The sequence below is a fragment of the Artemia franciscana genome, chromosome 5, assembly GCF_032884065.1.
Source record: "Artemia franciscana chromosome 5, ASM3288406v1, whole genome shotgun sequence".
In the NCBI taxonomy this organism is placed as follows: domain Eukaryota; kingdom Metazoa; phylum Arthropoda; class Branchiopoda; order Anostraca; family Artemiidae; genus Artemia; species Artemia franciscana.
Genome location: NC_088867.1, coordinates 27,962,998 through 27,975,870, shown reverse-complemented (window position 1 = coordinate 27,975,870; position 12,873 = coordinate 27,962,998). Strand labels below are relative to the sequence as shown.

At 35.1% G+C, this 12,873-nt stretch overlaps 1 protein-coding gene across 1 annotated transcript in view; it reads right to left on the bottom strand.

The window, feature by feature from the left end:
* The window catches only part of LOC136027204 (polyadenylate-binding protein-interacting protein 2B-like), a 38,447-nt gene that overhangs the window by 6,551 nt on the left and 19,023 nt on the right, over window positions 1-12,873 (bottom strand). The window contains exons 2-4 of the mRNA XM_065704226.1: window positions 7,970-8,179; window positions 6,253-6,428; window positions 2,951-3,080 (exon numbers count right to left, since the gene is read on the bottom strand). Of these exons, the coding sequence (XP_065560298.1) occupies window positions 2,951-3,080; window positions 6,253-6,428; window positions 7,970-8,152 (489 nt within the window). The 5' untranslated portion in view covers window positions 8,153-8,179. The remainder of the gene's footprint in view (window positions 1-2,950; window positions 3,081-6,252; window positions 6,429-7,969; window positions 8,180-12,873) is intronic.

The window sequence follows — 12,873 nt, the reverse complement described above, 5'->3', positions numbered from 1 at the left end:
ATCGAAAAAAATGAGGTATTTTTAGCTTACAAGTGGGTGATCGAATCTTAATGAAAGATATTTAGAAGGACCTTGTGTCTCCGAGCTCATATTTTAAATCCCGACCGCATTCGGTGACATTGGAGAAGTTGGAGGGGGAAACGAGAAATCTTGGAAAAAACTTAGAAGAATAAGAACAAGTCCTAGATACGTGATTGACTCAACCAGACTGAATCTGCACTCTTTGGGGGAGTTGGGGGCGGGGGTGTTAATTTGAAAAAAATAGAAAAATTGAGGTATTTTTAACTTAAGAACGGGTAACCGGATCTTAATGAAATTTGATATTTAGAAGGAATTCATGTCTCAGAGCTCTTATTCTAAATCACCGACCAGATCTGGTGATATTGGGGGGGAGTTAGATGGGGAAACCAGAAATCTTGGAAGACGCCTTGAGTGGAGAGATCCGGATGAAACTTGGTGGGTGGAATAAGGAAATGTCTTAGGTACGTGATTGACGTAGCCGGACTGGATACACTCTCTTTGGGGGAGTTAGGGGGGAGGTTCAGTGCTTTGGCGAGTTCGGTGCTTCTGGACGAGCTAGGACGATAAAAATTGGTAGGCCTGTCAGGGATCTGCACAAACTGACTTGACAAAAGTCGTTTTTCCTTTACGAAATTTGATATTTAGAAGAAACTCGTGTCTCAGAGCTCTTATTCTAAATCCCGACCAGATCTGGTGATATTGGGGGGGGGGGAGTTGGATGGGAAACCAGAAATCTTGGAAGACGCCTTGAGTGGAGAGATCGGGATGAAACTTGGTGGGTGGAATAAGGAAATGTCGTATATACGTGAATGACGTAACCGGACTGGATACACTCTCTTTGGAGAAGTTAGGGGGAGGTTCAGTGCTTTGGCAAGTTCGGTGCTTCTGGACGAGCTAGGACGATAAAAATTGGTAGGACTGTCAGGGACATGCACAAATTGACTTGATAAAAGTCGTTTTTCCTTAATGAATTTTGATATTTATAATGACATCGTGTCTCAGAGCTCTAATTTTAAATCCCAACCGGCATTAAGCCGCTGATTTCCTTTTAAATCGATCTAAAGATGCTTAGAATTTTGCTAAAGCTCATGCCATATGAGCTCTCGACTTTTCGCTCTCCCAACCTAGTCACAAGTGCCACACGAGCTCTTAGCTCTTTTTTTTTTAATATAACATGTGTCTGTTTTTCTGCTTTCAATCGTGAAAAAAAATCAAAGAAAACATTTCTTTATCAGAAAAATATACCACAATTTTGTGTTTTCTTCTTTCATTTGATCACACTTAGAATTTCCTTTTATGTATATGTTACAGTAAAACATTATCAAAGTGAATACAGCTAATTTTTCTAAATTCCCAATAATTGGTTTTCAAAATTATATTTTAAAATTAAGAATAATCGACATAATAGTTACCATTCCTAAAACAGCGACAAACACACATATTACAGATATTACAGAGTATCATCCTTTTTACTGAGACTCTTTTATTTACTTATAACCAGGCAAGCTAGTTTCTCTTGATCCATGACTCATTCAAAAAAGAAAAAAAAATGCATGACAGGTTTCATTAATCACAATCCAGATAGAGATTGGATCTGAAAAGCAAGAATCTTGGGCACACTCTATTAAATCCCTTCTCCCATTGACCGAAACCCACAAACGTATGACCGAGTAGCCGCAGATCTATTAATTTAATTATGTTATTGGTAAGTGCAACTTCAGAGAAAACCCACTTATTGGAACCCCATTTAATTTTGTTCATAAAAATACTGAAGTTGTAAGACAAATTAACAGGGCAGTTTAAATCCGCAGACACAGCATCAGGCTCCCGATTTTGGTGTCGTGGGTTCGAGCTCGGCGTTGAACTTTTTTCTGTCAGTAAATATATAAAATATTTAGCACATATTTTTTTTTAGTAAAAGCAGCATTTGTAGAGTAAAGAGTAATGTCAGATAAATGTACACAAATAAATGGGGAAGTAAGTCAATTAAAGGAGAGGGGGGGGTGTTTTCTCTTCTTAAATAAGTATTTTCAAAATAATACGTTTTGATGAGTCACCCATGTTGTGTCTCACGAGTGGAAGATCGAATTCATTTATAACGTCCGACAAGCTTCACTGCTTGTACGAGGGCTATCCAGAAAGAAGATTACCTTTTAGAAGTGAAAATAAACAAGGTATAAGAAAAAAAGTTATTATATACAGTTGAAAGCCATACTTAAACACAAGTTTTCAACATGGTCACCACTCACATTTAGGCAGTTGTCATAGAGATGAATGAACTTGGCAATTCCTTGCTTGTGAAGTTCTGCTGCTGAGTCTTGATTTTTATGAGCTCTTGTCAAGATTTTTGGTATCCAGCATGCATGAAACGTATGATAATCGAGATTATCTGTGGCATTTCCGTGCAATAAACTTGGAAATAGCAAAGCGAAATTTCAATTATTGTGAATCTTTGGTTTTTTCCTCGGAATTTTGCATCAACAAACTGAACGAATTTGGCAGTCATTATACTGGGTCTTCCACTCCACTTTTAATCTGGAACATTTGTTAGGCCATTTTTCAAATCAAAACCACCATTGAGGCACTCCACCTTCAGTTATACTATTGTCCTCATACATTTCACGAAAATACTGATAGATTTCTATTAGTTCGTAGTTTTTGTAGCCAAAAACCTCATTACTGTAGGCATATAACAGTTCGCGGAATTTTTAGTAAAAGGCGGACATTTCAAACTGTCATTGTAATTCGGTGGGATACAACACAAACCTGTCACTAGCCCGGCTAGATGCTGACTGAGCGGCGTAACGCCGGCACTAAGACGTCTGTGCTAGACCCGATCCTAAAGAACACAGACAGGAACGTATCCTACTCTCTGGATAGCCCTCGTATTAATATAATTTCAAATTTGAGAATTAAAAAGTAAGCTTACAGTTCTCGCAGCTTGTGATTCGATTCTTGAAGCTTGAGATTCGATTCTTGTATTTTGTGACAGAGCAAGGTTTACCATATTCATAGCCAAGGTATCTGGTGAAACAGGATTCTCATTGTTTAATGGTGACCTAAAAATAAAAATAAATTTCAACTAGTTTCAGTAAGTAAAACACACCACTTTGCCCATAATAAAAAGACATATGACACTTTAGGATCCAATACGGGTTTTAGAGAATTCTCGAAAATCTACTAATCAGCCACTGTGGCCAAATAGAACCACTCCCTATGTGCAATTAATATACCTGATCATATAGAGACAAGATTAAATCCCAGCAATGTTCGTTCTTAAATATCTGCAGTTTCTGGAAAATTCTCTACTAGCTCGTTTTCTAAGAAAAACTTTTGGAAAACAAAACACTACATTAACTTTGCCCATCCTCTTATGCGAAAAAGCAACGTTTCGAAAAACCACGGGAGCCGAGGGTTTCTAATTGAGTTTACGGGAAGCACGGCGTCCCGGAGGTATGTTGACCTGGAGGTAGAGTGTTCAGACCCCTTCTTTGATAAAAAAAATAGCAAGGTTTTGTTAATTCATGAAATTAAGGTCCCAGGATTTTATCCACTAGAAAATAAAGAGGAAGCGTGCTTGTTTTCACTCGCGAGTACCAACCACCAAAGCTGATAATTACCTCTGGTGCATCCCTCTACAAGGAGACAAATTCAACCGATATTGTGTCTTGACGTTTACGTAGGATTTTTGTTCCATTTCCGTTTGTTTTCAACAAGCCCAAATTTTGGATAAAAATGGATTTTTCACAAAATTACAGCCAAGTTTTGATTGAATTAAAACGAAATATACTTTATGTGGTATTCTAATTCCGGGCGATACGAACGCTTTTAAATTGTATTACTTCTAGACAAATGTAGCAATTAAGTTTCTAACTAAATTTGTACGAATGTGAGTAACAAGTACTACCTCCCACCCTTCTGGCCTTTCCGACGGCAAACGGGGCCCGTCGGTTAAATAAATTTTTACAAATCATCAGTGGATGCTTGATGAGGTGTTCGCGTTTGGTCCCAGCAACAACTCCTGGCCCTTCTTGGTTTTTGGCCATCATTTTTTCTTATTACTGCCACAGAATTCTTCGTCACAGTAGCCTCCTTCGACCACGTTTTTTTCCCAAAGACAAATTATCAACCCTCATTATTCCACTTTGGAACATAGACAACTATTGAGTAGTGGGACAGTGTATCTGATTCCATAATATAAAATTAATAGTGAATGATGCCCTAAATTAACTTTTATCACAGTTCAAACACGAATTCTAGGGGAAAAATCGTCTAATAGTTAAATGGCAGGCCCTATATTAAAACGTATATTAAGAATTGGACTTGTACTAAAATGATGTATTCTAGACTAGATATATATAGAACAGATGAACAAAGTAACATTATTGAAATAGAAATAAGAAAGTCTTCAACTCTTTTTCTTTAATTTCAGAATTGAAACATGTCCACAAGAATGTTATAAGCATGTATAACTTATTTGCGAAAACGAAGAATAGAAATTTTAGTTTTCAAACTATTAGAGGCTGTGTATTATTATTATCATATAGACGAGTAGCCTTGCACTACTGTAACTGATTTGGGCAAGAATTCTGCATAGATTCTGTATTCTGCGCCCCCTTGTTAATAATTCTCCTGTTGTCTTGCATAATTGCTCCCACATTCGTTATTACATTGCCACTCTTAACCAATTTGAAAGGAAAATAGGAAGTCTTCACAAGAGAAAACAATATTGGTCCCTTATATGTCCCGTTTCCCTTGCAAAGGTTTCTTTCGACTCGATTTCTTGACCATTTTCTAGTATTCTCAGCAACTGAAAATACTATTTAGAAAAAAAATTGTTGAATCTTTACGACCACGATCTAATTGGTTGGTTAGAAAACAGCTCTGCCACCTTTTTACTCATAAAAATCGTGACGAATACACGCCAATTTGCTAACGGCTCAGATAATTCATCTCGTTTAGCTGACAATATATGGACTATTATACTATCTATAATAGTCAATATGGACTTGTCCCAGTTAAAGATAGGAACGGGGCTACAATTAATGAAAACGAAAGAGCCAAAGAGAGTGAGAACATTTGAAAATGTGCTAAACCGTCCTGTCCCCCCCAAGATTTTTTGGCACACCCTTTCCCTGTTTTGCACTCTTTTTTAGAATAAATTTGTCAATTATTGACACCTTTGTCGTATTCCCCCCCCCCAAGATTTTGCTCTAGATCCGCCCCTGAATTCCTAAGTCATCAAATCTTTTTAGTCCTCAGTTTTAAAGATTATGAGTATGCGCTTGATTCAGCTGATAGAAGAGCGATAGCGAAGGTCCTGTCTTTGTATGGTATACCAGATAAATACATTAAAATGACTAGTTTTATGTACAAGAACAACATTGCTGCGGTTAAGGTAGGAAATGAGGTTTGTAGCTGGTTTTGTATTAAATCAGGAGTTAAGAAGGGTTACGTCCTATGGATCATTTTGATGGAATTTGTTGCAAGGAGCAGAGCAAAGACATTGGGAATTATGGAATTAGTCCCCTCTCAGAAGTTACCGTAAGATTCAAGGCGTTGGTAGTAATCTCGCTTTCCGTGATAGACTAGTCAGAGCAGGAAAGAGTAAAACAACCTTATAGTCCGCCAGTGGCTTAACAAAACAAATGAGTGCAATTATACCCAGAAACAAAAGCCATAAACAAAAGCCATAAACAAAACCATTGTACCAACCTATTTTTCATCTGACATTTGTTTCTGGTTCTAAAATATCACCAGTTTATCGAGGTGATCTCAAAGGAGATTTTCTTCTTCTAACGGTTGATGGCCTTCCAGTCCTCAAGTAGCTGGGTTTTAACAATCAATGAGGCTATATAATATTGAAAATAATAATAAAAGGGTTTTATTCACACTAAATTTATAAAAGAATTAAAGCTGAGCTTGTTAAAGTAAATGCATACCAAAATCCTTGCATTCATACTTAAGACAAAAAAGAAGAAAAAAGGAAAGAAGAAATACCACAACACAATATCTGACAATTGAATTCGAGCAAGCTTTGTGTCTAAAGAAATAAGTTATTTACCTCCTTAGACAGTTTATTTCCTTTCGGCAGCCATGAAAAACAATATTTCTTTATGATAATATAAAAATTGCAAAACATTAACTTCCAATGTTCTTTGGCATGACCCTACCAACTTATAAAATAACTAGAAAAATCCAGAACACCAAAAATATCTAACAGTAACATACCAGTTAGGATAATTGAATGGGATTTGAAAAGAGGGTACTGGTGGTTGTTGAACCAGAGGCTGAAACATCATCATTTGGTCTTGTTGTGGAAAAGGCTCAAAGCCAGGTGACAATCCATTAAATGACTCAAGCATACACTCTTCCATCAAGGCTTCCTCTTCTAATTGTTGTAATACCTGTAATTCAAAGAAAAATAAGAGCTGAGTCATTATACAGACCACTCATATTAAAAATGAAACATGCTTGCTCTGCAATACTAATGGTTGAAAAATCCCTAATTTGTGCTTCATTGTGTCTCACTCTTAATTCCTTATGCTCATTACATTTTTACTTGAAGTTATTTCTTTTAAGGTTAGAAATTTAGGGATTAATTAGGATCCTGTATCAAATTACAACTGACTTTCACAAAACGTTGTATCAGCTATGCTAATCTCTGCTGAAGACCCTCCCTCCTCCCTCTGTTCTTTTGACATTATCATTTACTTATTATTCCATCTTACATTTTGCTTCCAAAATCCCTACTTGCTAGGCTTTCAAATAGCTAAATCCTTCTATGCCATTAAAACATGGGCTTTATTTGCAGTTGACTGATCCTCTGTCATGCAGAGACTTTATAGTCTTTTATCTTTATAGTCGATTTTTTTTTATCATGCTTTGTCTATGTTTCTTTTGTGCATTGTATTTAACAAACTAAATACTAGATTTCTAAAAAAGGTTGAAATAAACAGAAGGACAAAAGCTCTGGACAATAACTACATACATCCATATTTGGACACAAAATGTAAGGGTACCCCTAGGGTAAGAACAGCCAGAACACACAATTGCATGGACAGTTTTGGGCATCATTAAATGTATCTACATCTAGTCATTAGTGGAATATTTATAGAGCTTCGAAATATCTGTACTACTAAAATTTTTCTGGTCCTCCAAGGAGTAAAACTATCCCCCTCTGACATGTGTATATACATGTGTTCTCTCATTTTTATCCTTTTAAAACTAACTGGATTTCATAGAATCTTAATTGGAAGTTCATCAAACCATAGCCCCAAAGCCTTATGAAATATCACAATATTTCACAAAGCCCTGTTTATCCTAGAAAGTGCCCCCTATTTAAAAAAGTGTTGATTTTAAAACATTTTATTTTTTATAAAGCCAAAATCAAAAAAGTGCTTCTGGGCTACTTAGCAGCCTTACAATGATGCTACCTGTTGTTCTGTCTTTTGGATAAGGTGTTTTTAATTTTGCTTTCCACGCTTGACACACGTTAAGTACAAACAGGAAGTTCTATGCAATCAGAGTTCAAAAACATGAGGTTAGAGGGAGGTAATCATATATAAAATGTTGTTATAGCCTACTACATAATTTGAAAAGCAGATTGCTAACGTTGTGTCCATTGTTCTTCAGCAATCAATACGCAGGGTAAATAGATCAAAATGTTGGATGAATCATAAAACAGAGAAGTATATGGATACTGTCTGAGATTTCTGGTGGATTATATTTCAGCTAAAAAACTATGATATTTTTTTGTGTGACCTTGAATTCCAAAGCCAAGTTTGATGCAAGCTGAAAGTAGGTCAGAATTTTTACCAGGTTTTAATATCCGAACCATTATATACAGATAGCCTACGAAAACTTAGCATATTCTCATAAAGAGAAAGGGACAAGCACATTTTGTTTGTTGGCCTATACATAAAAACAAAAATTTGGAAAAACATACCTGTCTCTCAAATTCTTCTTCATTTGCCATCCACATATATTCAGAGAAGTCTTCTGGTTCTGGTGCTTGGATTGCCACACCATTTCCAGCTTCACCATTTTTAGTCTCATTTTCTTGGGACCCATTTTGTACATCATTTGAATCTTCAGTTGGGTCTTTATTAGTCTCATTTGGACCTTTCATTTTAGCTGATTGTGGATTGAAATTATTCTAAAAACAGATATAATTCAATATTAAGTTCCAAAAAATTTCCAAGTACTGCACACAATAACAACCTGACCTTCAAATATGTAAACTTACATATAACAAATGTGATTAAAAGTAGGAGCGAGTACGACTCTATATATATATATATATATATATATATATATATATATATATATATATATATATATATATATATATATATATATATATATATATATAAATTTACTGGTCCAACAAGAATAATATGACATTATCACCTGAGAAAACAGTAGGTATGCTTTTCTCAAAAAATAATAATACTGCAGTGCCACAAGTAAATGTTGTAAATCAGCCTATTAGGCTGGATGATTCTTTCTGCTATCTAGGCCTAATTTTTGATAGTAAAATGACATGGTTGAGACACATTGAGTATTTGTTAGGCAATATTAAACCTTATAAATGTAATGTGCCTAGGGAAAAGGGGTGCTCCTTTTAAGTGTCTTAGTAAAATTATAAAGGCTTTTATTGCAAGTAAGCTTGATTATGGTAGCTTTATATATGGTGATGCTAGTCAGAAGAATCTAAGAAAAACAGTTTTACATACTTTAGATACAGTGTTCCACAGTGTACTTAGGCGATCCATTGGCTGCCTAAATAGTACCTCTATTCCAGCTATGATGATTGAATTGGGGGTGAGCACACTTAAACTACGACATGACAGGTTACTTGTGAAGTATTTCACTAAAAAATCTACTTTAAATAAGGATATAATCAAGATGGAAAATATAAATAATTATAATAGTAATGTTAGTTTCAAAGATAGGAATACTCCAGCTTTTTATAGATGGATTAGTTTGCTTTCAATTGAGTGCCCAAATATAGTACCCATTAATGAGATAGTTTTTGAGGACAATATATTGAATAAGTTATGTGAAATAAAAAATAATGTATATTTTCCTGTACCTGATTGCGGGGATAATAATAACTTGACTCTCAAACATGACTGGTTACAAATATATACAAATGTCGTAACATGACTGGTTACGACTATATACAAATTTTTACTGATGGCTCCAAGTTGGATAAGGGTGCTGGCTGTGTGGTAGTGGTCCCCAGTATGTCAATTTCATGTAGTTTTAAGTTACCAGGCAACCTGTCTATTTTTTCAATTGAGATGATTGCTATATATAAGGCATTGGAATTTATTAAATCATATGGGCATGCCCGGAGTTGGATGATACGCTCTGACTCAGCATCAGCCCATAAGTTCCTGATGAATGAGCATGCACCTAGTCGTCATTTAGTTTGTAATATCCACCAAACAGTTAGGTTGTTAGAGCTTGTGGGAAATGATATATTTCTAGTCTGGGTCCCAGCTTATGTGGGAATTGCTGGAAATGAATCTACTGATATAATGGCAAAGCAGGGTATTTTAAATGGTCAGAGTATAAGTGTAAAACCCACTCAAAATGAATGTTTTGCATGTATTTATAAGGTGTCATGTGACAGAGAGACCAATAATTTTATTAGAAGTTGCATAAATCCAATTTATAAACTTTATGACTATAAGGCACCACCTGATGGACTTGTGCATGATGTTAGATCTCTTGCTATTACTATTTTTAGATTGAGGACAGGTCTTGCCAAAACGCGTTCAGTTTTATACAAATGGGGAAGAGTTAGCTCGCCCTTCTGTAATATTTGTAATGAGTATGATGATGTTAGAGATATTTTAATGAAGCGCACAAAATATGAAGTACAAAGAACTTAGTTTAGAAAACAAATTATAAAGTATTTTGGTGCTTTCACAATGAGAGCAATCCTAGGTTAGGCGAAGTCCCCTAAGTGGGTCCATAGTTGTTGACTAAGTATATAAAGAGTTGTAATCTACACAACATTCTCTGATTTTTTTTTTTTTTAAGTTATAATGTATTGACTTTTATATTCATTGTATTGACCTTTCTTTTTCGTATTAATGTTTCCATTTATATATGTTTAATTGTAACTTATTAACTTATATTTTCAGTTTTATTTATATTAACTTATATTTTTTATTATATTGACCTTTTTATCTATTTATTTATTCTTGTATTTTAGCTTTATTTAAATTTGAACATGTTTCTTTTCACATATATTTTAAGCAATATTAGCAGAATAGAGGTGTGATATTCATACTAGTGCCAGTGATTTAAGCAAGAACACTCTGTACAACATCCTAGTGTTCTCCCAAGATATTGTAAGTGTTGATGTGACCTGTGCCAGTTCCAGTTCCAAAAATTATAGGGAGGTATATGGACTAACAAAAAGTCCTTTCACCTCTTTGATTTCTTCTCCAGAAAAACTAACCTCTGGAAGCGCTATTCTCCTCCAGTCTGGAAACAATGAATATATGCAATTATGAACAATAATACACGTTGGAAGTGCGAGTACCTGAGCTACCTGTCCCCAGGAGTTTAAGGCCACTATCCGGCCGGTACCAATACGGCTCTTCCTACTCATTCCCGCTCTCTTCTGCACAATCAAAAACTATGTGCCAAAATTTTATTTGTGTGTTTTTTAAAGTGACGTGGCTTCATGAGTCCAAATTTCAAAAGAGGATCGCACGTATACGAGCGGTTAATTCGCTCAAACGTCAACTAAACAGCAACAACAACCAACCACACTATTGAATGGTTAACATGAAAAAAAATTGATTAAGAAACTTTTAGCCTAGTTCAATGGAGGAATATACTGGTATGAAAAGAGATATAACATTCAAAAGGCTTAAGTGCTTTGGAAACAAACAAGATTTCTAATCCTGAATACAGATTGAAAAGAAACTAGCAAAAAAAAAAGAATAATCGATTTTAATTGCATACAAAATTAGCAGTAACTGAAATAAATATCACAAAATTTTTTTATATTTTTTCGTTGCTATGAAAAAATACCAGAGTAATTATGAAGAACCATGCAAGATTTAGAGGTGTATGTTCATCAGATTTGGTGGGAACTATATTTTAATACTAAATTGGAGCAAATTTAGTCACTGAATTTTCATTGAGACAAGAACACCATTTTGCAAGTGAATTACAATAAATTTTGTGTATGGTATTTTTTCATTCACTATGGTATTTTTTAGTTTAGGAAAATGAGACTTGAAGCAAATGTAGTGATTTTTATTTCCTGTGAAACTCCAATAGAGAGCAGCATTTTTATGGCTCAATACAAAACAGGCAATCATACACATATTTTATATACATTCTCAAAAGATGTTATGGAAAATTAAGCTAGCCTTTGCGTATGACCTCCCCCCCTGCCTCTCCCATTTCTTTAGACATTATCATCTGATCATTTACTCATTATTTCATGACGGTTTCTGCTTCTAAAATCCTTATTTAAATGGTCAACTATATCTATCCTTGCAGGCATTTCCAAAAATAAATCCCAGAAATTTTAAAAATGTGCAAGAAGTAAAAACGGGAAAGTAGCAGCATAAGGGGTTGTGAAATTATTATGTCAATCAAACAGAACAGCCGTTTTTTGTGAAACAGACGTAAACGCCATTTTGAAGAAATTGAGATATTAGCACTTTCTATGGTAAATTTTTGTGCTCTTTCTATTGGTGCCGTCTATGTTTGTCTAAGTTAAACGGTTTAGAAGTTGAACAGACGTATATCCACACATTCTCTTGCTTTTACCAACTTTTCTTTTTTAAAAAGACGTATATCCTAAACCCAATCAAAGCTGATTCCTTTGTCATGTGGCTAGATATACGTCTTAGTCTCTTACTAAGAAAATGCACTTACGTCTGTTTCAAATGATCGTATTATAAACGATGGTTGATATACGTCTCTCTCAGCCGGATACTAGAGCATCGTTTGTCCATTTCAATTGTAGAGCTAAGTCAAAACTATTTAGAGTTTAGTGAACTTGTCTGAGTACGTCCAAAGCTGTGTGAAGGAACATGCCTCAAAGAGCTCGGACCATGGTCCAAAGGGCTCATGACATAGCTGCCAAAAGGTAAAGAGAAGTTTGATTTATCTTTGTAAAGTTTAACTGAAAAGGAATGCGATTGGGAATTTAGGTACCCATGACTTATTAACTTGAAGATGCTTGAAGACCCAATACAAATGCGTTACTTTTCTCTTCAGCTATTCATGAATCACCAACTTTCAAATAGTGGAATTTCACTGTGGTTTGTAAAAGCTCTATCTGCTGTTGTCTGTGTTGTATCACAAAAAACAACTATTCAACAGTTCACGAAAACAATTCACGAAAAACGACTGTTCACGCAGTGTGCCAAACTTCCTGGAGCTGACCACTCACCACAGAAAAGAAGCATTTGTGCTGAGAATCAACTCTCCTCTTCGATATTCTGAACATTATATTAGGGCGAAAAAAAATCCCTTAAAGCAATCAGCATAATGAAGAATATTTAGTTGAGTGATACAAATATAAGTTGGCTTTTCAGTTAAACTTTAGGATTGCTTGATTAACACTTAGTTCACTCCAGTCTTGTTGTCTTACTTTTGTAGTCCTGTTAGATTTATTGGTTTTACTATTTTGCTTGGTTTACTTCCTTTTTACTGTAAGACAAGTGGTAATCGGGTTGAGGGTCCTTTTCACTAAATTATTATGTCGTTCTTAATACATATGCCTTATCTTTTTTACAAGAAGTTAAGTGGTTTGGAAGATAGGCAAAATGCTTTGTAAGTTTTGCTTCCAGGCCAGTCAGTGGA